We start from the raw sequence: 26,977 nt of genomic DNA on the forward strand, positions 1-26,977 counted from the left end.
TCCCCAAAGTCTTGCTATTCAGGGATAGCTATTCTGTTATGCCTTCATCTCCCTCTCTCTCTGTTTTATGCTGCCTTTATTTTTCCTGTTGCCTTTTGCTGTCTCAGGTGTCAAAAGTGAAGCTCAGCACAACTAAGGGCAGCACACCCATGGTGCCTTGTACAGGGCACAATTAAGGTCAGGTGGTGCTAACTGAGAATTCATTAACCTGGGTGATTGGGAGAATGGTAATTTACAGACTAACACTTGCAAGACATCAAGATTTCTGTTTTGTAATGTGAACACCTTGATTTAGTTCCAGCTCCGTTAATATTCTTGCCTTCCAGATCTAATGTGACAGGGGCACACCTGATGTTTGTTGTAAAATCACTGTTTATTGGTTCTGACTCTAATCCTTTTGGTGGAGTTGTGCACATGCAGACACCGTGCACTTGTGTTTAGAACAAAGCAATATGCAAATGTGCTCTTCCCGTGCAGATGAGCATAACTGTGCTAACCTATTGCAAAGTATCTACTAATAAGGTATAGATACCCAGGGTGGTCAGTTGCCATGCTGGTGGTGTATTTCTAATGCATGTTTCTATGCTGTGCACTGTGAAATTCACAACTTGGTTTGTAGCCAAAACACTTTGTATTAGGAGGATGTTTATAAATTTGAGTAATGCAATTATTGTTTGAATTTTTAAGAGGAATGTAGGCTTACAGTTTTTGAGAAATAACTTAACTTGAGCACAACCCAATGAGCAGACTAAAATACTGCCTGCTGCTTTCCCACTGATCCTTCCATTAGTCAGCTTTCCCCTGTTTTTCCTTATTTTTTCTGCTTAACATACGAGTTGCATGTGTAACTTTACTTTCCCAAGTTTACTTTTTTTTTTTTTGCAGATGTCTGTAAACATTTTCTTCTGGGGAAATTTTCCTGGGAGAACTTGGTTCTCCTTCTTTTTCCCAGTTTTTTCGTTGCCGGTTGTGGATAGCAGAGCATGTGAAGGAAAAGTATCTCGGTACTATTCCTGTGCAGAGCCGGCTGTCAATGTGTTTTAGAGCAGTTCAGGATTTCTGCTTTTCGTAACACTGAACAGTGTAAGGCCTGAACTAACAGATGTAGGGTTTTGGCATGCTCTGGGGGACCGTGTGTGGTTTGATTCCAGTCGTACTGAGCTGAGATGTCCACAGTCTTTGGCTCTGCCTCTGTCGTGGCCTGGGGTGCTCGGGGGGGGCTCAGTTTGGGTCATTACGCTTGCCCAAAGAGGTCAGTAATTCTCACTGGGTCCCACTGCCTTTTGCACGGGAGGACAAGGCTGCCGTGTTTCCCTCTGAAAGTCAGCCTTGCTTGGAGCAGAGCCGGCTCCGCTCATTTTTGCCGGCTCCTCTCCCTGCCCGCCCCCTCCCCTTGCATGGTCCAGGCTTGTCAGTGTATGGAATTGCCTCTTGCTCCCGTGTTTTGCTAATAATTCTCGCATGCTGTAATCCGCCACTTAATTTTTAATGTTGGGTACATTTAGACCTTGACTTTATAATCTCTTTGTCTCTTTCCCTCTCTCCCTCCTTCTCTCTCTCTCCTTTTTCTCCCTTTCCACTTTCACTAAAAACCCCTTCCCCACAGGCCCGAGTGGAGCCTGCAGGTCGGCCCTTCGTGTCGGTGGCAGCTCCCGTGTCCCCGCAGACGAAAGCGGTGACCCCCTACACAGCATCGCAGCCGTCCCCGCCGCTGCCACCGCCCCCGCCCCCGCCCCCTCCGCCGCCGCCGCCGCCGCCGCCGCCCCCTCCCCTGCCCAGCCAGGCCGCCCCGTCCGCAGGCTCGCCCGCCACCATGTTCGTCAAGTACAGCACCATCACGCGGCTGCAGAACGCGGCCCAGCACGGCGGCCCTTTTTCCAAAGCCCCTGCTGCACAGCAGGCCCCGCCGCCGCCGCCGCCCTCGGCGAAGCCTCAGATCCTGGTGCCCCCCAACGGCGTCATGCCGCCGCCCCCGCCGCCGCCGCCGCCCCCCACGCCGGGCTCGGCCATGGCGCAGCTGAAGCCGGCACCTTGTGCCCCCTCTGTGCCGCAGTTCACGCCGCCGCCGCCGCCGCCCCCCAAGATACATCAGGTTCAACCAAATATAAGCCAGGCCGCTGTTGCCTCCTCGTTGCCACCACCACCTCCCCCTGTGCCTGCCCCCCCACCACCTCAGGCACCCCCAAAGCCTGTCATGGCAGCTCTGCCCCCTCAGCCTAGTGGGAAGCCAGCGTCACCAGGGGCCACGCATGTCACTCCCCCCGTGACTGCACCCTTGCCCCTTGCGATAAAGAAACAACCAAGTGTCGCTTCTCCCCAGGTGCCTCCTCTGCCCCCAGCCCCTCCTGGCCCCACTCCCCCTGCAACGTTCCCAAAGCAGCAGAGTTTCTCGGTCAAGCCTCCTCCGTCCCCTCAGTCCCCAGTGCCGTCGGTGGTGAAGCAGATAGTCAGCCAGTTCCCCCCTCCTCCCACGCCACCTGCCGCCGAGCCCCAGCCTCTGAAACCCCTGCCACTGAGTGTGGCCCCACAGTCACCTCCAGCGGTGAAGGCAAAGCCCAAATGGCAGCCTGCTGCTGCTCCCTCACCAGACTTCCCCCCTCCTCCACCAGAGAGCAGTTTAGTGTTTCCTCCTCCACCTCCTTCCCCAGCTTCCTCTGCAGGTTCTCCCCCACCTGACAAATCAGGGTCTCCAGTCAAAAAGGCCGGCAAGACATCAAGCCCTGGAGGGAAGAAACCACCTCCAACCCCTCAGCGCAACTCCAGCATCAAGTCCACAAGCTCCACTGAGTACCATGAGTCCAAGAGGCCTTCAGTGGACCGCCTTGTCAGCAGATTTGCACACTCACCAGAGCCGTCAGGATCTCCTTCCAAGGAGTCTTCACCTCCTCCAGCCCCTCCGAAGCCAGGAAAGCTCAACCTTTCTGGTGTGAGCCTGCCCATTGTCCTTCCACAAGGTGGGATCCCAGCCAAGGCTTCTGCTCCCAGTGCGTCTGGAAAGGAACCTGTGGCTGAATTTCCTTCACCACCATCCGATTCAGACTTCCCACCACCACCGCCTGAAATAGATCTTCCTCCCCCTCCAGTAGAAATTCCATCTGTGTTTTCAGGCAGCACCTCCCCAAAAGTTGCTGTTGTAAATCCCCAGCCACAGGCGTGGTCAAAACCGTCTGTGAAAAAAGCCCCACCACCCACACGCCCCAAGCGGAATGACAGCACCCGACTGACACAGGCGGAGGTCACAGAGCCCCCAGGGTCAGCTGGCCCACAAGTGCCCACGTCACCCAAGTCCAGCCTTAGCGTTCAGCCGGGATTCCTGGCAGACCTCAACCGGACGCTGCAGCGGAAATCCATCACCCGGCACGGCTCCCTCTCCTCCGCGCGGATGTCCAGAACGGAGCCCACCGCCACCATGGACGACATGGCCCTGCCTCCGCCCCCGCCAGAGCTGCTGGCTGACCAGCAGAAGACCAGCAGCTTTGGGGGCAGTCACATATCTGGCTATGCAACGTTACGGAGGGGACCACCCCCCGCACCCCCCAAAAGGGATCAGAACACCAAGCTGTCACGGGACTGGTAGTCAGTCCCCAGGGCCGGAGCTCTCCATGACTCGTGGGCTGCTCTGTGGTCAGCCAGCCCGTGATCTTGTGCACATGGAGAGGATGTGGGGAAGTGGATGATAGCCCCATTAAAAGAGGTGATCTCAAACTGCAGCTGTGGCTAAGTGTAAAGACATTCCCCTTCCATGGCTAGGTTAAAAAGGTTGGGGGCTTAGGGGTGTTGATACTTTATTGGGAAAAGTGGGTAGAGAGGTGTTGGCTTCATTCTTTCAGTTTCTTTTATCCTTCTTATGGATTGGACCAAACCCCCATTTTCTTACTTTTTCTGCATTTAGGGGAGGGGGAGGGAGATAATTTTTTTGTAGTGTCTGTCCACGTGAGACATGTTTGTGCATGTATTATAAGTGTAGGTATATAATATATTGTGATATATTTCGTCGCAATTATTGAGGATAACCAGAATGTTTTTGTAGAACCGTATTTATTGTTTCAGTCAGTATATTATCTGGAATCGGACTCTAACTGGTCAAATCTTACCATAAAGATGGAGATGTAGGGGGCACTTTAAAGAAAGGAAATAAAAAACTCAAACCCACAAACTTCTCAACAGTTTGTGGCGGGTAAATTCTGCTAAGCTGAGGTGTCGGGCTGGTAACTGTACATTGTCCATTGATTGAAAAGTACAGGTACAACATACCAAAACATTCTGGTCATAATACTACTGAAAATGAGTATGTTCAGAGGAAAGAAATAGATTTTATATATAGTGGGCTGGAGTGAAATATATTTATACTATAAAGAGCCTCCCCCTCCTTTCAAATACTTTAAAAATATTACACTGATACAAATTATTTCAAACTTATTTGTCCATGCAGTTAAATAGGATAAATATATATTATTCCAAACCATTATGCACTCTAACTGATAGTAGGCTCAATCATTTGTTTCTATGGCTCAAGATGAATATATTTGTGTTAACCCCTTCTGAAAGCTGCCAGGACTCCTGCAATCAAAAATCCTGCCAACCCCCAAGGCTGACCCACGCCGATCCGTGAGCTGTCCGTGTAACTGTTACCCTGAATGAACAGGTAGGTTTCTGTAGAAAGTGCTGTGTGCTCACAGGCATGCACAGCATCCAGTCTCACCTGGTCTGTGCCTGGTAAGATGTAGCATCTTCACAACAACAAGCATCTGGAAATGTGTACAGAAAGAATTGCCTGTACTTGATTAGAAATTGTCAGGAAACTTTCCCTTCTGGAAAGAGAGAAGGGAGCAGCAATTTCAGGACAAGCAGAGTAGGAACTCTTATCTCTTCTTTGACCCGCAAGAGACTGTGACCAGTGCATTAACCTGTTTATTACAAAGTTGCACTTCTAGCAGTCAAAGAAGAAGACTGGAAATAAAGCAACCTTAAAGAGGCAATAACATTTGCTAGGAATTTCAACTAAGGGCCCGTATGAGTAGAAAATAGACTATTGATTTGCTTGGTTTTTGTTAGTCACTGATTTACAATCAGTCACCAGATCAGGTGTGACAGTCCTTTTTCTTCAGTAGCTACTTCAGTAGCTTGATTGTACAGTCTTTCCCACATATTCAGACCTTGTGATAAGGTAGTGGAAGTGGTCTTATGTATCATTGCACATTCCTTGCAGGGTGGTGGGACACACCCTTTGTAAAACAACTAAAATACTGGACTGTAACTACCCCATCTTCAGCTGTAACAGCTTCCCTTGTCACCATGGGGATACTGTCAATAGGCTCATAGGGCACATAATTTCACTGTTTGCATACTTCTTCTCCAAAAGAAACTTGAAATGCTTTCTTTTTCCCAAAGAATGAAACAAGGACAGCAGCTTGACCTGGCAGTATCTTCATACGTGTAAAACCAATATAAACTGATTTCTCATTAGAGTAATTCAGGATGATAGATTTAAGAAATATTGTGACAGTGTCCTCCATTCCTTTTTTTATAAAGTTTTGTTTTAAAAACCAAATAATGAAATAAATGTCTTTGTGAATATTTTATGAATAGGAAAAAAGTTGGAAAATTACACATCTATAACTATATAGTTTTAAATAGGTGCATCATGAAAAGAGAAAAAATTAGTGGTGCTGTCTCTGCTGACCTGTTTCATATGATTTTTTAAAAATCTGTTTCAGCACCTCTGGAAATTGTTTTAATATTTCAGACTAGATTTTTTGAGCAATAAGAGTATATACCATTGTGTGCATTTTTAAAGCACTGCTATGGAAAGGCACTTTTTTGTATCTTTCAAATTGTTCACCAAGTTTTGTTTCTACTATTTTTGTGCTTACAAAGTGTCCTTAAAAGCATTTGCATTGTTAATTTTAAGCATGCTCAGTGTAGCTGGTGACTGACTTCACAGGAGGGTTGTCAAGCTATGCTGCAGTTCATGGGTGCTGTAATTTTCACCGTCGGTCCTCTCGCTGCTTTGTCCTGTACGCAGCTCCTGGGGCTCAGACACACCAGTGGGCTAAAGGTGCTCGCTACAGCCGTGACCGCTCGGCCCTTAGCCATGACGGGTCAGGGGCACGTTCTCCTGCTGCTGGCAAGGTGCACCTGGGCTGACGCAGCATGTGCTCCCAGGTGAGAGCAGTCAGGGAATTCTGCTTGCCCCACCTGCTTTTCTTTTCCCCAGGACAGCCTCACTGGTGTGTGTCAGTTCCAGCCTTTTTACTTTAGTTCATTCAGTGCGGGTACCTCTGGGCTTTGGACTCGGCACATCAGTGTTTTGAGTGCCATTTCTTCAGAGGCATTTGAGCTTTGGTCGCGTTTTCCTGTGCCCACGTTCATTTCCCCAGTATCCCTCCCTAGGCACTTAATCCGTGCTTAACTATTGCAGGCTGCCCAAGGCTTGCTGGGAGACAGCTGCGTAACTCCTAAGTCTGCAGCAAAAAGAATGAATGTCAGCAAAGGTGGCACCCTGTGTTCCTTCTAGTTACAGTTTCCTTCCTAAGGCAGTAGTGATCCAGTGAGTGGCTGCTGCTTGCTTTCTCTCAACTGAGCATGGAAATTTGGCTACAGTGTGGTTCAGACAACCTGGTGGACTTTCAGGTGATGAGATACCCCCCACTGTAACTTGCTTTTCCAGTATATTTACTGGTTCTGTGACAGTAAATATTTACACCTTATCTTGCAAGTAAGTTATTTTCACCCATGTGCAGTCATTTCATAATTGCACCATATTTATTAAATCAGAAAATTAAGGGGCTGGATTTCAGACACCCAGGAAGAGGCTTCCTGCTACAACCATGGGCAGTAATACTTTTGGCACTGTTAAAATAGGCATGTGAAGGCTGAGTGTTCATACTCTGGACACAGAAGTGCTTTGATCCCAAAATACACGGAGTGTATGGCTGGAGGTGCGTTACGTGAGGCACAGGCTGGGCACTTGCTAAGGTGGGTGTCAGGGAAGCCCTGCTGCTGCAAGGGCAGCTGAGAGGGCTCAGCTGTGTTCCGTAATCTTTTCCACATTTGGTCTTCATTTCCCCTCTGCTATGCAGTGTAGCATCCACCTCTGAGTAGCAGAGCCCTGTTCAGCCAGGTGTCTGTGCCTGCAGCCCAGGTGTAGAAAGCAGGGAGCTATTCTCACTTACATCACAGTTCAGGTGTTGGGGAGTTGCTTTGAAAGGGAAAACTAGGCTCTTCTAGCAGCACTAAGCATAGGTGAGAAATCATTTTTAAAACCAAAAAAAACACAGGTTCTAAACAAACTATAGGTAATATGTTTCAGGTGGCTGTGCTAGGGGTCCTTTCTGGTCTTTTAACACCTGTAGCTGGGAGAGGAAGTTAGGCACAAGTGTCTAAATAATTCTCTTATTTTCTATGGAAGAGGAAGTTTCCTGCTTCACCCTGCACAGTGGTTTCCTCCTGTGGCAAGCCACCACTAACTGCTCTGACTTGGTGATGACCTCAAAGCCAAAGAGCTCCTCTCCTGAGCTTACTCTGCAGTTGTCTGCAGGGCAACAGTGAGTGACACATCAGGGAAACAAAGTGCAGGTACCTGGATTGTTTGGTTTCAGGTGTGAGGGGGGAGAAAGCAGTTTTTTCAACAAGTGCATTTTAACATTTAATGTTCTGGGCTTGCACATTTAAAAATTTTCTAATTCCTTCTTTCTGTGCCCTTAGGCAACCAGATAAATCATATCAGCTCAGAGATAAAGTGGGGCCAGTCTTCCTCTCAGTTAAATTTTTTTTTTTCCACAGTTTAAGGAACCAAAAGTGCCGTTTCAACAGCAGAAGGGCAAAAAGAGAATTTTTCTGCTTTTTACAGAAAACAGCATAGAACCAAATTGTTTTGCTACAGTGGTACCATCGCAGGTAAATTTGTTTCTTATTCAAAATAAGATTGTAAGTGGGTCCTAATATGAGTATTACTTCAACTCGTGTCATGTTAAAATCAGTTGCACTCCAGAAAAGCAGTATGAATTCCTGGCAGAAGGTAGTGAGGATGCAGCCAGAACATGGGAGTTTGGTTGGTTGCTGGTTTTTGGTTTTTTCCTTTTAGCATTGTTGAAGTGCAGATTACATAGTCACACAGTGCTCCTCAGCTGCAGGTGCGTCTCACTACTTTGGGACCCATTTGTGGCACCTGGTGTTGAGCTCTGCAGTCATTCCCTTCCACCGCTGGGGCAGACTCCAAATCAGAGGATTTAACACTACAACAGACAGTGTCTCTTGGGTATTTTTTGCCACATGCTGGTGGGGTTTTAAGCTTTATTTTGGAATTCTGAGTTGGTCTAATTTGAGTAATTTTCCTTTCTGAATTTTCTTTCCTTCAATTAAAAAATGCCCATGAAGACTGATCAAACCAGGGTTTTGCTGAGTGCTGCTGCAGGGGGCAGCACACACGAATACTGTGACACAGGCTTGGTCTAGTTTTGACAAGACACTGAACTGCAAATGAGATGACAAACATGCTTTTCCTGCACCATGCAAATTACTTTAATTGCTACTAACCAACCACGGGGATAAGAGTGACTTGGGTAATGATCATTTGGTGATAAAGTATTGGAATGGTCTGCCCGGGAAGGTGGTGGAGTCACCATCCCTGGATGTGTTTTAAAAAAGACTGGATGTAGCACTTGGTGCCATGATCTAGTTGAGGTGTTAGGGCTGGGTTGGACTTGATCTTGGAGGTCTCTTCCATCCTCGTGGTTCTGTGATTCTCTGAGGCACTCAGTGAGGCAAGGACTCAGTGAGCTCTCTGCTCAGCAGATGGGTCTTGGGTAAAGGGCACTTAGAGAAGGTAGAAGACTGGGAGGAACAGGAGCTAGTGCTGTAGCCATGAATGAGAAGGACCTTCAGTAACACATTGTGGACACTACCCCCCCCCATTTAAATGCTTGAAGGCAACTTGTGTTTTAGGAGATTGTCTTTTAGGAGATTTTGGAATTCAGCCGTTTGCTACAGTGGAAAATAATTTCCTTCCAGCTTTCCCAAGAGGCCAAAGATGCATTCTGAGCTAAATCCCAGGTATGCAGATGTGTGTACACCAATCTCTTGTTGCCAGGGGTCTCATACTGCTGATCTCTAGCATGCCTGGTGAGAGAACAGGGTGCCACTCTTAGATGTCGTGTGTCCCTTGCCTTTAACCAACACTGGGAGCTGGGTGCACGCTTGCGAAGGACAGTTTAGCAAACAAGGCCGTGCCCATGGCACCCTGCTGGCTGATTTGGTGCAGCACAGTAGCACTTGTACTTCTAAAAGAAAAACGGAATGTTTTGTCACAAGTTGTAATTGGAAATCTTAGGCCTCCTAGTGGACTGCAGTGGACCAGAAATGAACTGGAGTAGCAGTTTGGTTTATGGCTTACACTAATTGTTACCAGTCACTGGGAATATTCTGTATAATACTGGAGATGCAAGTGTAAGAAGTGTCATTGCGATGATGATTTGTCTGTGCAGCAAACTTGTGCTGAGTGCTGTAAATACATTCATGTTTACTGCTTTAAAAAGAAAAATTGCACATTTTATCTTTCAATGGGATTGCCTCCCCTCTTCTTCCCTTTCCAAAAAGAAAAAAAAAAAAAATCAAAGCTCTTTTAGACTGATAGTTTCAGGTTGGGGGGAGCTTTGCCATATTATAAATATATATAAATATATGTATAAATATACTTTTATAAGCATGAGAGAGGACAAAAGAAATACTACATTATAGAGTACCCAATATAGATCATTATACAATGGAATATGCACAATTCAATAAAGATGTAGTTAAATTTAATACTCTGTTTTAATCCTCTGTCTTGCAATTTTCGTTTTTCATGAGTCAGAGCCCACACTGTGTTTTCAGTTCATCAGCAGTTCCTCTTGGCAGGGGTCAGGTAGCTGATGACCTACAGCTGTATTCCATTCTGTGCCCACTGCCAGTGAAACTGCTGCCATGCCTCTGCAGTTAGTTCTGCTGGGTCAGAGCTGCCTGTACCAGCCACGTGCTGCACACCAGTTACAGGGCTGGAGAGGACCCCGTGTGAAGGCTCGCCTGTTCCATCTGCTCCTTGCTCGGGCCTGCAGAGTCTGCCCCGCTCTGCTCACACACAACAGCTGCTGGCTGGTGAGTGCTGCCGCGGCCCCGCTCTGGGCTCTAGGGAACAGGGCTGGGAAACGCTCTCAGCCTCACGCTGCCGCCCTCAGCAGCAGAGACAGGAGAATTACAAGAGCGAGTGCAGGAAAGGGGGAGTCCCACAGAGGTTGAGGAGCTGCTGCAGGCAGCAGGCTGGATGGCAGGGTTTGTACATTTGCTGTAGGAAGTGCTGTGCTCGGAGATCCTCGGGGACAGGGCTCCACGATCCCTGGCCCCAGTGTGCTGAAGTCTGTAGCCAAAGACAAGAAATGTGACACGGCTGTGACAGCTCACAGAACACGAGGTGTGCTTTGTTCTATTTATTTAGGGCTCATAACAAGAGGGTTTAGTACACAGCAACAGTTAATTCCAAGTACAATTAAAAAAATTTAAAAATTGGGTTTTGCACTCACTGGAAGGTGGTTCAAATGGCACACACACTAAAACGTTACTGGCGGCATACAGCTCCCCAGAGTCCTGCGGGCTTGGTCATTTACAGTGGGCTCTGCATCCATCCACTGCAGCAGCAGTGGCAAAAGCAAAAGCACAGCGTGCTGCTCCAACTGCAAACCAAAGTGGGGGGTATCTGCTTTCAGAAAAAAGTGCATGGACAAAATCCATGTTAGACACTGACATCTCCAGAGAATTCATAGAAACTACTTGTCCATGCAAGTTGCAAAAGACACTTTTTCAAATGTGAAAAGAAGCACTTGTTCTTTACAAAAAAATCTCGGACATGTCAGCACTTACCGAGGCGCTGTAATGGAAATAAATTTGTACATAGCTCTTCCTATAAGTCAATAGTAGTAGGATTCTTCAGAGGTGTAAAGAGAAACTGGAACAAACATACTGCACCCACTTCAGCAGGGTCCCCATGTCAGTGTTCAGCAGGGTCCTGGGTGTAGGCTTACCTCTGGACAGCAGACCACTGCTGCCATCACTCTCTTGTAATATGTCTTGTAATAAGCACATGTGCTAATAAAATTAGTATATTTAGAGTACCAAAAAAACCCCAAACCTCTTCCTGCACGGGCTGGAGATTACACAAAACACATGGGTGGGTTTTTCTTGAATGAAAGCAACAGAACACCATGATCTGTGAATTATTCTAACAGCAGTTGTCAAGCCTTGGCTGCATAAAGCTTTCAGCACCTCCCCTTGGATGTGAGGTGGGGGTCCCACTATCTTTGAAGTTTTAACATCAGAAATAGGTGAATAGGGCTTGTTACTACACATTGACTTCAGCTACTGCGGGGCAAAATCCCCAAAACAAACCACACATCATTCCTTTCTTGTACTGTTCTGACCTCTGTGTAATAACCATTTTATCCACAAAAATGCAGCTGTGGCAAATACTGGGAGATGGCAGAAGCTGGGGAAGGTGAATACACCTGTAAGCACAGTAAATTCTTGTAACTGGCACCCCAGAAGCTGTAGCCCATGATCCTGCTGGTGCTCAGTTTCCACCACCACCATCACTCGAGGTTAGTGGTGTAAACCATTGCCTTAGTGAATGCAGCAGTGCCGTACGTTCTCCACTGGCACGGTTGCCAACACAGGTACTGAAATCTCTGCATGGGGCTTGTAATGCTGCCTGAAATGCTGCAGTGCCTCACCAGTGACACTCAATACTCTGAATGCAACTACTGCTCCTAGTAAAGCCACAGCACCATGGTCTTTTCAACAGCATCCTCTAAGCAGCTTCCAAAAAGGACCTGCAGAGAATGTCACCTGTTTTACGAAATATCCTATTGCACCTCTGGGAGGAGAAGCTCTGTAAATGCTCCCAAGTTTACTAAACCACATAAAGTTCTGTCCTTTCCAGAAAGGAAAATGCAGAAGTTTTGCTCTATGCCTGGAGCCCACAGACGTAACTAATAAAAAAGCAAGCTCGTTTCCAGCAGAGAGGCACATCCACAGCATGTGCTAGGAAGTGGTGGAAGTTGCTAGAAGAGCACAGCATTAAGTCACCATCGAGCACAGGTGGGAGACACCACAGAAGCGCAACAGTATCTGTGCACAGTCCTCTTCCACCTCTAGTCAGTGTGCACGTCCACAGCAGGCAGACAGCCCACACACCCTTCTCTGCTGGAAAAGGCTCCTCAGTCCTGCTGCTTCCTCACTTTCTTTTCATGATCAATAGAAATACCCCAGGTAAAAGTGGCACTTTTCAGCAGCTGCATTACTGCCACTGTCAACTTTGGCTGTCACCAAGAACCCTCAGCAGCAAGAAAAGAAAATGCCCAGCAGCTGTAAAAGGAGAACAAACTGCTCTAGCAAGAACTAGCTGGGTCTAAGCCTTTCTGGCACCCACAGGTAAGCCACTGAGCCACACACCGTGGGACCTGTGGTTCACACCAGCAGCCATCTCCAGACACTTCCATGACATCTAACTCAACTATCTGCAAGGACAAGCTGAATTCCAGAACATGGTCAGAACACACACCAAGCTGTCATCTACCTCAGGGCCACGCCACACCTCTTGTCCTCCAGTGAGAGCAGTGGCTCTTCAGTGCCTCAGTGCGTGTCTGTGTCTAACGAGTCAGACCAGCAAGAGATCCAGCATTGCTTCAGCTCTGGTGCCTACTCCAGCCACTGCACATGGACACACCCTCAGGACACTCAGGCATAGAATTTGCTGGTTGTCTCTCCTGCCCCTCTCAGCCCTCTGCTTCAACAGCTGGGGGGAAGAGGAAAAAATGGGTAAGACACATGCAACCTCAGCTCTCTCTCGTCAGCTGGAATGAAGGCACCAGAATGAACCTGCTTCAGCACTAGACGTGGACAGACTCAGTCAGACCTCCTCTCATGCAGGCACGTGACAGAGGCAGCTGTAGTTAACAGCTTTGTCCCTGGCGCCAAGAGGAAGGAAGAAATCTTTGATACACAGCAAAGCAAGGCAAAGTACACCGCTAGAGGATGCTGAACAGTTTCTGTGCACAATGAAAACAGCTGGCTGGGCTAAGGCAGTTCTCACAAAGGGAGAAACGTATACATTTTGGCCATTCAGCACTCTTTGGGCTATGCTGGAGTGTCCCCTTCCCCCACCTCTCATGCATACACACTCCCGCTTCAACAGCCTGTGATGCAGAACACCATGAGCTGTGGCAGCAAAACTCAGCAGTGAAGAGATGTTGTGCACCTTATTTAACATACTGACGTGTTTCTCCCCCACCCCCCATTTGCCACCCCCTTTTAAAGTAAACCTGTAAATTAAAAAGGGGTGGGGAAGAGAAGGTTTTGGACAAGGAGAAGTACAAGGGACAAAACTGGAAACACAACCCTCACTGACTTTACTAGCATGCAATCTATGTAACATTAATATACAAAGCCTGTTTACCTTGGCCTGGTCTATGACCATTACATCACATCATCCCCAAACAAGCAACGGAATTAAAATCTGTACAAAATAAAAATATGCGTAAAACTCAACAAATTTCTTTACATTAGTACTGCATAATAAAGCATAAAACCAGCAGGAGGTGACCCAGAAATTCCATCCACAGCAGTTCTTGCAGGATAAACAATTCCATGTACTATCAGCAGGGAGCAAACTAACCCCTGGCCCATCAGACCAAAGCCAGTTCTTCAGGAGCTGTCACACATTCCCCTTTCAGGGCTTTGCGGCCTCCTCTTCTGTGCTGGGCTCTGGCAAACGTTCATCTCACACTGCTCTGCTCTCACAACACAAAACTTGCAAGATGAAAACCCAGCAGACTGAAGATTAAGTATCACACACAGTGCGAGTACACACTACCCCACCCACCCGTTGAAGTGCTCAAGCACAAGCTCTTGCTCAGACTGGGTTGACACGTTTCACTAAAGTGTGACCTGACAGCTGCAACTTGGGCGCACAGGCAGAAGTTCAGCTCTCACGTAGGAATTCATTAAGCTGCCCTAACGATGCATTTGAGAACTGTGGGCTCAGTTTTTGCCACAAACATATCCAAGGCAAGAAAAGCCAGGAAAGCTCTGATATTCCTGGAAAACACAGCCCCCCTGTAAGCACCAAAGGCTTGTGAATGCTGCTATTCAATCAACTTTGCTAGAAGCACCACCTCCCTGTGCCAAAAGCTAAGACCTGCCCAATGACACTAGAAACAGTTATTCCAGTGACTGTACAACCAGTGGTTCTGGACTTGCTTCCACAGAAATGATGGGCTGAGGGAACTGAACATGGCTGCTTCTCTTAGTCTTGCTGCAAGAAACTTTTCAGAGAGTAAAAGGCTTAAAGGGTATCTCTTCTGGCACTCATCCCAAACAATGCTGTCAGCTTCCAGAAAGAAGACAACATGTGAATTAGCAAGTAAGAAAGCGACTTCTCTCTGCACGAGTTTCTTCAAAATTGTCCTTCCTGCAGACTTTAACCAAACCAGTTCCTTGTGCGCTGTCACAGGAGTTCCACAAGCTCACAGCAGGTGATGACATTCCTTCATGGCCTACAAACACACCTATTTGTTTCTTCCTTCTTCCCCTCTGAGCAGCTATGGCACCTCCCTGCCCAGACTGGCACCAAGCCTGCACCTCCATGCTGGGACTGCAAGGGGCAGGGTCAGTTACCTGTACTGGTGCCGATGCCATCACACAGGCAGCCCCGCTCTCCTGGGCGCTGCTCTGGTTTAACACCGGCCCCTCGGGCGGCAGCCTTGTCTCGCCTGGGACAAGCCACTCTTGGTACCAGCCACAACTTGGCCAGCTGACAGTCTAAAGTTGCCCAGGAAGATGCCCTTGCCCAGGAGGCTCTCAGTACGGGATCAGCTCAATTTGCAGGCTAACAAGACTTAACAGGAAATTGAATTAGTTAATGCATGATATTCACCCCAAGGTAACATTTAGACATTCCTAAGGGCGGAGGAGTACAACCATCACTTGCAGTGATCTGCTGCGTACAATCACTGAGCAGAATTTTCAACTGAGACTAGATTAGAAGAAAGCCAAGTATCATCACAAGGGGCTACAGAGCCTTCACTTGGTATTACTCCACCCCAAGCCACCAGTACAGCTCAAAATACCTATTATATTAAACACTGGAGAGGGCATGGGGAAGAGCTAGGACTACTACTAGTTACTGCTTGGATTTCCATGGGAAACCAGTACACACAACAGCCCTTTTTGCTTCCGCTGAAGAGATTTTGGCAGCAGACATGAAGACGACAATTGCCGTTTGTCCTGCCTCTGCACAGGGCTCTCACAGTACATATGCAAATCTAGTCATCAAGTACAAAATAGCCAATTTACAATACCTGATTGGATTTTTAAGATTATATTGTGCATAAAACTAAAGTTGGGGGCAAGTTTCTCTAGTGCAAGCAGGCATGAGTAGATTTGAACCTTAGATCACACCCCCTAGAGTTAATCCTCAGACCCCAGGAGGACCTGTAAACTTTGTTTCGCCTTCACCTTCAACGGCATCTGTGAGTTCTGTTTGAACCGGCAGCAACCGTGGCAAGGAGCTCGCTGTGGAGAGGAGCACAGTTACATCAGTGCAGAACACAAAACAAATATGTGGCATTCAGAAGATGAGAAATGGGGGTGGGGGTCCTCTGGGCTGCAGCCATCTGAATTGTCTAAACTCAAAGGTGAGTGAATGAAAGCCGGCTCTGTGTGCCCTGTGTCAGCCTAGGTGTGCAGAATCCAGCTATCTGGAAGGAATGTCTCTGTGTAGAAATCCCAGTGTTTGCTAGCACGTGAGTGTTCTTCCAGCTGCACTGGAGTGTGGTGTACAACAGAAGGGATGTCCACTGGCCAGGAACCTTCACCACAAGCATCCAGGACATCCCCAGTGCCAGGCACTGCTTCCAATGGTAGTACTGTGAGGGCACACAGGATTCCTGAGACAGATCCCGAGGCCTGTCAGAATTCGAGTGAAGTATGAGCTACTCAACAAGTTTGTTACATCTGAATGGGTCAACTTAAGTCAAAGTCAGATAGCTCAGGATAGCCTCTGCTGGCAGCTGAAGAGCCATTTGTTCAACAACTCAAATCACTATTGTCTTATCATGAGGGGGGGAAAAAAAAAAACCAAACCAAACCCAAAAGAGTGGTTGTTACAATTATCCTTCATTCAGTTATACTGGATGGGGTCCCAGAGGCTGGTGGAGATCCGGGAAGCCCTGACAGCTCCTGCAGCAGGAGATGCAGTGTTCTGTCCTCTGGTCTTCACTCTGAGTAATGCATGATCGACTCCACATAGTTCCCCGGGAACAGCCCCGTCACTCCATTCATGACCCCCTCATACCAGCCATCATCATTTTTCTTGATGACGTAAATGATGGCACCTTCCTGAAATGAGAGCTCATCTTCCTTGTCCTTGGTGTAGTCATAGATTGCCACCACTAGGAAAGAACAGAAGGTGACTGTTAGGAGAGGTAGGGGAGGAGAAAGAAAATCGAATCACCCTCCCTCGTCCGGGCACTGCGTCACCTGTGAGTGTGCAGAGTGACCTGCTGAGAGAAACAGTCTCTTCCACCCCCCTTTGGACAAGTTCACACTTTGAAGCTCATGAGCCAGGACTCCTTTAACTCTTCTATTCTTACTATTTCCAGACCCACCAGAGGAAGTGTCCAACTGTATGATAAACTTTTGGTGTGGAATGATACAAGGCGGTTGTGAATCCCCATGGCTATGAACACTCAGAACTACTCCTACATGTGCTAAACCAGATCTCAGTACAGCTAAGAGCGGGAAAACATGGAAAAGGGAGTGTAGCAAGAGCTCTCTTCAGGCCACAGTACAAATGAGCCAAGGCTGTTGTCCCTTAGCTGCTTCCACATTTAAATCTCTAAAGGTGTATGTGCATCTCAATATCCAGCAGCCACTCCCAGGGCACACAGCACCAAGGTGGGTGAATCCCTGTTAGGAGCCACAAAGAAGGAAGGTGGAAATGTGCACATACTGTATCAGGACATTTTTCTTACAGCTGTAGAATATTTTACTGATGGCACAAAAATTGTTAGGAAAGGCAAAGAAACTGGACAAAGCACTTGGAAATATTAAACAGAACAGTCCTGAAATGCCAGAAAATAGACATCAAATTGATACATGTTTCCAATCTCAGTGGCATCATTATGTGTTTCATAGAGAAAGTTAGTTATGCCAGACTCTGAGTCCTTTAACAAATAGCATCAATCACTGCTTTGAGCACTTGGCAATGAAACATGCAGTATGTTGGACAGGGATCCTCAAATCTTCTACTGGGGATAGATGGAAAGATACTCTAAACTAAAGCAAGGATTAAAAATTAACAGCATGTGTTCGTAAATCCACTGTCCAAGAGTCCTAGTAAACTCATCATTCTTTTCCAAAGAAAAGAGGTCATTTCCTTTTGAGGGAGCAAAGGAATCAACACAAACCAACACTAGGGAAACCTGGATCCAGAGGAGATTATAAAATATACAGATCAATCCCAGTGGAAAATCAGAGTATGTACAGAATTTTTTTATCATGTGACTAGTGCATATTTTAAAGACACACGTTGTTAGCTCTACAGCTGTGCCAGCAGTTAAGTAACTTATTCTGTACAGATTTAGACATGTAATTCTAAGCAAACAAAACACCAATGGAGAAACAAGTACATTTTTAGCCTGAAAAACAAGTGTATGAACATGTGATACGTTCAATTTAAGTCCTTCAAAGTTCCTTTCCAAGAGTTTTGAAATTTCTTTCTAGAGAATTGTGCTATTTTTCTTCGTTCTCTTGATGATAATAATCATCATCATCATCCAAGGATCATAGTAACTTCCAATTCCTTTCTAACTTTTGAGTGTACTCTAGTCCCTTTGGATACTGAATGGATTCATTATTTCATGATCACAAGAAGGAAACTCTTCTTTAGGTTTGTGAAGAAAATTTGCTTCTTGTTAAGCCTCATAAAATTTACCTGAAGCCCGACTTTGTTTTTACATCACCCTGCTTCCTCCAGGACGTTATTGGTGTACTGGCAACAGTCCTGTCTCTAAAAGGCTCTTTAATCCTTCTGTCTGTAGTCCCACAGCTCAAGCTGTGCCTGTCACGTGCCCCGAGTTATGAGGAGTCCAGGCCAGTATTGCAAGAAGGGCTCCAGATGAGACAGGAAGCAGCAATACTGACTCAGGAGGTGGCATCCTTCCCTGTCAGCCTGAGCCAAGGCCTCTTTTAGTTTCTGTCTGAATATGTTTCAATGCAGTTATGAAAACCAGAATTACTCATTTAGGTTGATATTCTTCCAATCAGTGATCTTTGGTTCTCCAACAATTACACAGAGTTTGGCTGAACTCTGTTATATCCAACTGACCACAAATGTAGGCTAGGCTGATTATCCAACTGGAACCTGTAAACACACACTTTCTCTAAGTGGTATAAGTACAATTTTTCCTTTCGGATACCCATTTCCATTCATCTGATTTGCAGAGCCAGGTCATTTTCTTCTCTTTTCCTGCCACGCATCCAGACACAGAGCTCAATGGAAAAGTGCACTGCATAGCCCTGGACACTGCAGACTGGCTGTTGCTATTACAGTCACATGGCAGTGTCCTCAGGGTCAGCATCCCCAGTAACTATATCCTACTTAACAATTTCTCCATCTGTTCCAAATGGATCTGCTATTCACTTCCATCCTCAGCTGCAGGCTAAGGCATAGCTTAATGTTAAATGTACCTCCCACGCTGCTTAACCCTCTACAGAACAGGGTCATGGTGAATCCCATTCCAATATACAGCAACCCTCTGGTTTGGCACCTCTTTGGTGTCCCAGCTTCTATTGCAAAGGTCATCTACCCTATAAAAGTGCTCTCATATAACTTAAATAGGAGAATGGTCATATCAAAAGTACGAGTACAAATCCTAAGAATTGGGAATTCTGCTTACTGGGGGCAAATGTGTTGGAAGAGCTACTTACTTTCATCTGTTTTGTCCACTTTGAATCATGTGGCACGGAATACTGTTTATAGGAACTTAAGGAGTTGCCACAAGATAAATTATTTTGCTGAATAAAGCATTATAATTCCCAGCAGTATAAGTATACACATTCTTTGAGTATTAAAGTTCTCTTTTAGTATAAGGTTTCTCATTAATTTTAAAGCTTCAAAGCTTGCTACCAAAAACTCACAGCCAAGCACTTCTCTCCCAAATCCAGCAAAGCAGCCAAATCTCAAACGTGGGCTGAGTAGAGCTCCTCATGTAACAACAGAACCCACATCTATGTCAATATCTCAGTTTTTTCTGGTATCCTAAAACTACTGTTTAATAGTTCTTCATACATTGAAAGCAACTGTATTTTTTATTACTTTAAGAGTGTTTCTAAAAACAGACAACCTTTTAGATGTTTTGGTCATCTAGTTTTAGAAATACAGATCAAAGTTATGTTTTTGCATGGGTCTCTACATCAGCAGAGACAACGTTTGGCTTCTTACACTTTTGTTCTCCACAGGAAACATTTTCTGACTAAAAGCATGACTTTCTTCAGCTTATCTTTAAAGACTCCCCTTTACCGTTTTGCTATCCCATGTGGGATGGAACAGATCTGTGCATATATGCACCTATATAAGCTGCTTTAGTTCCCAAGCTCATGAAGTCCCACAGGAAAGCAGAATGGAACTATCATTCAAATACCAATATTTCTTCAAAAGGAAAGATGCTCTTCAAGGCACCTGCACGCACACCTCCCCTTTGCAGTCTGAGACACTATAAACACACATCAGGGCCTCTTCTTCCTCTTTTGCTGCTGAGGGAAGTGCCGTAATACCAAACACTGGTCTGAAGGAGTCTTGGCAGACTCCGTGGCCAAAAGCAGGATGGCAGGAGCACATACAAAAAGTTGTTACAAATAAAACCCTCCTGGTCTCTTCTAGCTCCAAACCTACCCTTTTCTAAGTATGTCCTGGGTGCCCAAGGAGGGTCCTCCTCAGCATAGGGATCGCTGTACTCCACCACAGCTGCTTCCTCCTCCTCATAATCCTCTGGAGGTGGGGGTGGAGGTGGAGACTCATCAAACACTGCCTCATCCACGGGCGGTGGGGGCGGGGGAGTATCTGAAACTGAAAATAAGGAACAGGACAACCATGAGAATGTCTCTACAACCCTGGCAGCTGCTTCAAGTAATAGTCTCTATCCCAATTAACTGCAGTGGGATCAACAGCTATAACTTGTAAAAATACAGTAGAGACAGGAAAATTCAGAGAAGGAAGGACCAGGTACCTCCAACATGATTATTTCTTTTTCCCACCCTTCACCATTTCAGACAAACTTGCAGAGCCAGTAGAGAACACAGAATTCTGGCTGTCTACAGACAAATCTTTCATCAACTCAATCCAAAAGCCACATCCAGTAATAAAACATAGCACAAGGAAGCAGCAAACTTACTGTTTTCTTGAACTCTGGCCACAAATCCCATTAGTGGTAACTGTGGAGTTACCTGTAGGATGGAGGGGGGAGGAGGAGCAAGGGATGCTGCCACAGAAATTAAAAAGAGAGAGGCATCCAGTTAGAAACACAACAAAGCAGCAAACAGGAAAGTAGACATCATCACCACTCAGACAGTGCAGCAGGCTGCCAAGAAGCTGAGATAAAAAGACTGACATTTAAAGAAAAAATGGCTTCAGGTGGTTTAAGCATATTCCTAATCCCTTCTTCAAGGATATTTCTCTATTTTTAAAATTTCCAGCCCAGCTCTTATTCGTAACATTAAGAATCCATGCTGAAGTATTTTTCTGATTTGACTATGAGATTCCCTTAAGATGAAGTTTCTTACTACAGAATATAGCACTTTATGAACAGACCTAACTAACAAATATATCAAGAGGACTTTCTGCCTACAATCCTCCCCCTTTCAAATCTAATTGATATTTCTGGAGGTGACTAACAGCATCCATGAATCCCTAGCAATGAAAATGGATACAACTCTTTTTTTTTTCCAAGATATAGGCCAAAAACCCCCACTGAATGAGGCAGCTATTTTAGACAAAACAGAAGAAGATGCCTTTTGAGAACTGTGCAGATCTGAAAGATGCAACACTTCTGATCTTACTGACAGAACAGAGCACATTGTGCTGCTGCCAAACCACAGGGCCTATTCCAGATGTGCTGCCTGGTTTCCTCCCCACCTGACTTCCCTGCACTGAACTCTGAACAGCCCTTTCACTGGTACCAGAAGAGCTCTCTTTGTACAATAAGAGCTGCCTTTGTACAATATATGTGAATTACCAGTTAAAGAAGATACTTGCAGCCAGTTGCAAATGCTTAAACACTGAACTATGGTTTAAGCCTGGAATGTGAGTTTGAGTTATCTAGTTAAAAAATCAGCTAACTAGTTTTATCTGAGTTTAGTATCACTTTGAATAATGCAACAAAATTGTTTAGGCAAGTTGCAAGATGATTTTTCAGACAGCACGCCTTAGGAGAAGCACAAATAATGAATTTCTTGTTAGTATGTGGCATACAAAAAACATTTAATCATGTCCAAAGGGATTAAGGGGGAAAAAAGTCTATACTTCACGTACCAGTACATTTATTTAGCTACCAGACAGAACTAAATAAATTTCAGGCTAATTTCAGAGGTAGTAAGAAAACTGACAGGTATGATGTAGCATTTTTCGGAATTAATTCACATTACCATAGCAAGAGAAAAGAGTTCTACAGCACTTACAACTTGTGTCTCAAAACTTCTTCTGTTTGATTATTCCAGCAACAACTATCTTAAGTGCTTTGAATTTCTTCTGTCACTCACGTTCACATTACTTTCAGAACCACACACCATAAATGAAAAAACTAACAGCAACCATCCTTTTTGTTGCAAAAATATCTTACCTCTCTATATAAAGTAAGTTCCATTATCTCACCATTTAATTGACATCTCTTGAGAAAAAACTGAAATACATTTCTGATTACAGTTTCTTTGACTCAAATGACCTAACCTCAGAGTATTTATTCCTTTGAGTGTAACTACGATTGCTGTGAAAAGATTTGGTTTTGCATTTCTTCAAAGCAGAAAAAGGCAACTCAAATTTTAAGTCCTACTGAAAAGCAGAAATATGCATCAATTCAGCATCCTTGTCCCTGCTTTTTCAATTATATATGCTATAAAAGTGTTTCATTTCAAAATGATTCCTCTATTCAACATCCTACGGATTCACAGAATCCATACCTATCACAGGAGAGTAGCTCCAGTTTCCTTGGTCTTGTTCATGAGCTATAGATATTTCTTGGAAAGAAATAACAAGGCTTTCCACAGAGAAAAATAAATCCCTCCAGACAAGCACGCCAAGCAAATACAAAAAAATTCCCAGGTTCAGTTTGGGTTGTGTAGTTTAATCACAATGGTGATGCTAACACTCGCTGACATCATTGCTTGTGTATCTGAACCCCTCCGTTTGTGCTTCAGTCTTTGCACTGTGCAGGGACTGTCACAGTATTGTCTCTATATGCTATGTAATTACTCTAGTTTTGACCTTTAAGAGGCAATACAATAAATATTTTATTATTAATTATTTTGTTTATTAAATGCATCGAAAGAACTTTACCTCTGCTGTATAAACATCATCTTAAATGTTCTCTCCCATCTTCCTTCTATACTGATCACTGATAAATTTAATACACAGCTGCTTTAAATTAATTCAGAAATGCTCAAGAGCATCTTCCACTAGGCAGTTTCAGACTGGTAAGAATTCAGCTGTCCAAATGAGGTGGGGTGCAACCACCACCTCAATACCTGCCCAGGTTCTCCCACATGGTTTTTAGCCTGTGCTGAGCTCTATATTGCTTAGATAATGATATCCAAAGTTGCAAGGTTGAAGCACTTGTTAGGTGGCTTGGCTGGCAAGAGTGGCTTTGGGACAGACACATGCTGAGATCATTTAGAGTCTGCATTTCTTAATATTTTCTTTTCATTGTTAAAAAGGTCTCATCATGAAGCAGAAAAATTGTATTATCTTGAAGTGGCATTTAACAGAACAGGGCAATGCAAGTACCTTTCATCCTCCTGTCAAGTGAAAAAACAAACATGACTATGCCACCTTTTTTAAAAAAGGCAATGGAAATAACAGGACTCTGTTATTGCCAAACAGCCTACAAACAACAAAAAAGCCATAGCTGGCACCCTCTTCTGCCTCGTGTAAGGTCTCTCTTTCCCCCTCTTGTTTTCTGCCTCTTCAGGAATGCTGAGAAAAAAATGTGGCCTCTGTGCCATTACTACTAAACCTGCTCCCTCCAGACACATCAGTGCCTCTGTTCTTAGGGCTTTCATCCATTATGCATGCTTGAGCATCCTCTCCTTTCAAGGTGAACTCGAAAAAACCCTTGGTTCAGTGTAACTGCAAAGCAAATAAATTCTGTATTCTGCTGGTATATCAAAAAAAAAGCCTCTTACTACAACTGCTTGTTTATATTGTCTCAGATATGCCAATATAACTGAAGTATTTTGTTTGTGATTTACAGTTCAAGTGACTAATCACCATAATCATTACCTTCTTTCTGGATACACAGACTGAACTGTGGTTATGCAATTTATTTTAAGTTTATTTGGCATCTTCTATGATTACCTATTACAATGCAATGGCAGCTTGCGGAGAATTATCCCTTTGCTAAAGCAAAAAACACACAGCAGTCGTCAAAGAACTCTCTGGATATACTGAAAATCGTCTTTATTGCAAAAACTGCTTTACTGTAATCCTGAAAGGTTTCTTTTGTTGCTATTACCCTCCCCTTCTTGCCTGTTCCCCCCTTCAGCCTTCAATATGCTTAGAAAATATAACCTATTTCAGGCAACTGGGCTACAATTTCACCCTACAAGCTCCTCCATTTCCCTGTGCCCAGCAGGACCATTCACTTCCATCTCACGCTCAGCACAAACCTCACCCTGCAGGATAGCTCACAAACAGTAACAGCCAAACCTGATCAAATCCCTTAAATGCAGATTGCAGCATTTGACCTAATTCCAAGTTCAGTGCTCAATTTAAAAAAAAAAAACAAACAAACCAACCAACCAACCCCCCCAAAACAAAAACAAAACAAACAAACAAAACAAAACCCAAAAGCAACCAAGCAACATACACATGCCCTTCAAATCCTACCACGAAACACCAGCATGCTGTAGTACTTGCAAGTCAACATTCAGTTCCGCTGGTATCAGGGCATTTCCTGACCAGAAACCTTCAGTGTGTCCCCTGCATCTTTCTATAGCTTTGTCAAAAGAGAAACCCTCCCCAGTCTGCTATAAAACCCGCTTGTCCCATCAGAAGCACAGGAAGGAGCACTTCTTAGGTAAAAGGCTACTGTATTATGCTGACACACAGGACACTCACTCCCTGGTAAGGTCTCCTCTTGCTTCGTAAGGCAGATCACCCATAAAATAACATGGCCTGTGGGCTCAGCAGATGACACAGCTTCCTCACACCCAAACACCACTGGTGTCTCCAAGGTGTCTAATGCTTATCCCTGTGTAACAAGCACAACTGCTTGAACTGCACATTACCCAGAAGGAAAAAGCACACAAGATAAAGACTGGTTAATGAAGAACCAGCGTTCTGGTGCAAAATCAAATACCCATCCCACACCAAAGCAGATCCACGACACATGGTGTAGTCAAGGACTAAAGCTTGTCTGATAGGGACTGTGACATCAAAGGTAAATTATCTGGCAACAAAGACAGCATTTTTTAAGATGCTTGCCACAATGCAGCTCTGGCACAGCTACCAGCAGCATACTGAAAGTGCAAGATCTGCAGTGGAGACAGAACATAAAATTTCAGAGCGCTGAAGGTCAGTGTTCACCATGGCCGAGCTCAGTGGAGCAGGTGAAGTCTCTTACCTGGGTTCTGGTTGTAGAAGGGGCCCCCGTTGATCTGGTTCTGAAGGCTGCTCTGTGACGTGATGGAAGGAGGCCGCCGGTACGGCAAAGAGCCGCCGATGGTCGGGGGCGTGTGCCGAGCTGCAGGCCTGTTCATGCTGTAGAACTGAACGGGGTGACCTAGGGTGGAGACAGAAATGCATTAGCAAAGAGGAGACTGATGCCTGCCTTCTCTCTACCTGCATTCAATTCCAAAGGTTTGGAAAGGTTTCTGGCTCTTTATTTCAAGACAATCTGCATCCTAGGAGGAGTCAGCCACTTCAGCTGCCAGACTGGCAGGACACTGAATGCCTCAAGAGCAATGCAAAACATAACTCTCCCAACTGCCTGCACTCAGCACTGCCTACAAAAGCCAGTAAGAAAATACAAAGTGCTTAAGCTACAAATCTTCAAAACAAAAGAAACTAATATCTCGTTATCTATTTTAAATAATGTATTACAATAACTTGTGAATTTAGTTATTCCTCAGCCTGCAAAAAACTCCCCAAAACGTCAGTTCCGCAATTAAGGAACATACATGTAAAAAATAACTGCAGGCATTTCCAGGATTCAAAGCTGTTACTGTCTGTAACTGAAAAACACAGTACTACCTATCTTAGTGCCATTTAGAAGATACTCAGAGAACCATCTGGGGAGAAAAGAATGTTAGAAACTGCTCGAAGGTTGGAATAAATGAAGTCAAACTAAAAGACCCTCTTCAGAGGGAGCTGTCAATTAAAACAACTCCTCAGAAAGTTGCTCTGTATTTTCATTACTTCCTGTATACAAGACATTGGTCGTGACCCCCAGCAAACAATAAATGAAGCAAGATATCTTCTGTGCTCTGGATATAAATATAAATAAAATTCTCTGGATTTTATACTGTATATAACAGTAAGCTGGATTTAGTATTCCCATGTGTTATTATACCCCACAAACTGTTCTGTCTCCACCATTTGTCCTAGAAGCATATTTGAGAGTTTGCAAGAAAACAAGGGGAGTAGGGATGGTGACTGTGATTGAGGAGAGAAGTAAATAGAGGAAAAAGAACAAAAGAATGTACAAATTTAAAAAAACCTGCATTGTTCTTCATTATGTTTTGCTTGCTTTGCACAACTTCATACTAGGTCAATAAATAAAAATACAAGTTGCTTGCTGTTACTTGCTTGTAAGAGCAAATGCATGAACTACAGAGTCACATTCCCTCAGATTTGTACCAATAATGTAATGTACCCTATAAAAACACGCACTTTTTACAGATAAGAAACAGCTAAGAAAGAATCCATTCTACAAAGGCTTTGTCCCACTTTTCCTGATGTGTCTTTCCAATGTGTGTATCTCTCTCTGTTACTTAATGTACTTGCAGAAATTGCTGGTGATTGGAGAGAAGGGAGGAGAGAGGACTAAGATATTTTTAGGGACCAAAAGCTATGACTTCGTAAGCGGTGACCTATCCAGTCTCTTCAAACATTTCATTTCAGAGAACCCATACAAGCAATAGGACAGGGAAACAAAAGATCTTAAAAATAGTAACTAATGTGAAAATTCTCTTATGAAATTGTGAATGTGAATTTACAGTCATTCAAATATTAATTTTTGCTTGATTTTGACTTATTAAAAATATAGAAGCAATACAGCGTAAGAACTGGAATACTGACAGTGCATCAAAAATGGAAAACTGATTGCGGCCCCACATGCCACAGCTCATCTTCATGAAAGCAGTTCAGACATCAGGATCATCTTCTGAGACCAAAATTCATCACACTTTAGAAACTTCTGGTCACAGTTATGGATTCTAGTGTAAACATCTTGTAGCTTTGTATGAGCCACAGGCCTTTAAACTACATGCAGTTTCAAGAATGCTTCTGGAACCTGGTGCAATTCCAACTAAGAGATGAACGCTAATTAACGCACAAACCAACTCCCGCCCCTGTAAGGAGCTTCCACCATAACGTAAAGTAGAAAAGCATGCAGGTGGCTACACAAGAATTTGGCTGTCTGAGGGAGATTTTAACACTGCAATCTCCTCATCAAAAGGT

The 26,977-nt window shown here is 44.8% G+C and overlaps 2 protein-coding genes across 26 annotated transcripts in view; one reads left to right on the forward strand and one right to left on the reverse strand.

Annotated features, from left to right (window-relative positions):
* RAPH1 (Ras association (RalGDS/AF-6) and pleckstrin homology domains 1) overlaps positions 1 to 9,804 on the forward strand; it is an 87,212-nt gene extending 77,408 nt beyond the window's left edge. For both annotated transcript variants that reach the window (XM_066189753.1, XM_066189755.1), the window contains one exon: positions 1,607 to 9,804. In XM_066189753.1, coding sequence (XP_066045850.1) covers positions 1,607 to 3,577 — 1,971 coding nt within the window. In that variant the 3' untranslated portion in view covers positions 3,578 to 9,804. The remainder of the gene's footprint in view (positions 1 to 1,606) is intronic.
* Positions 9,805 to 10,448: 644 nt separating this feature from the next.
* ABI2 (abl interactor 2) overlaps positions 10,449 to 26,977 on the reverse strand; it is a 66,338-nt gene continuing 49,809 nt past the window's right edge. For 12 of the 24 annotated variants that reach the window (XM_066189762.1, XM_066189757.1, XM_066189763.1 and 9 more), the window contains 4 exons: positions 24,921 to 25,079; positions 20,481 to 20,567; positions 19,982 to 20,155; positions 10,449 to 16,478 (listed from right to left, as the gene is read on the reverse strand). In XM_066189762.1, the coding sequence (XP_066045859.1) occupies positions 16,303 to 16,478; positions 19,982 to 20,155; positions 20,481 to 20,567; positions 24,921 to 25,079 (596 nt within the window). In that variant the 3' untranslated portion in view covers positions 10,449 to 16,302. The remainder of the gene's footprint in view (positions 16,479 to 19,981; positions 20,156 to 20,480; positions 20,568 to 24,920; positions 25,080 to 26,977) is intronic. The other 12 variants (XM_066189776.1, XM_066189770.1, XM_066189760.1 and 9 more) reach the window with 1 other exon arrangement.

Source organism: Chamaea fasciata, unplaced genomic scaffold (assembly GCF_029207755.1).
Source record: "Chamaea fasciata isolate MVZ Bird 193981 ecotype frontalis unplaced genomic scaffold, bChaFas1.0.hap1 SCAF_8, whole genome shotgun sequence".
NCBI classification, from domain to species: Eukaryota; Metazoa; Chordata; class Aves; order Passeriformes; family Sylviidae; genus Chamaea; species Chamaea fasciata.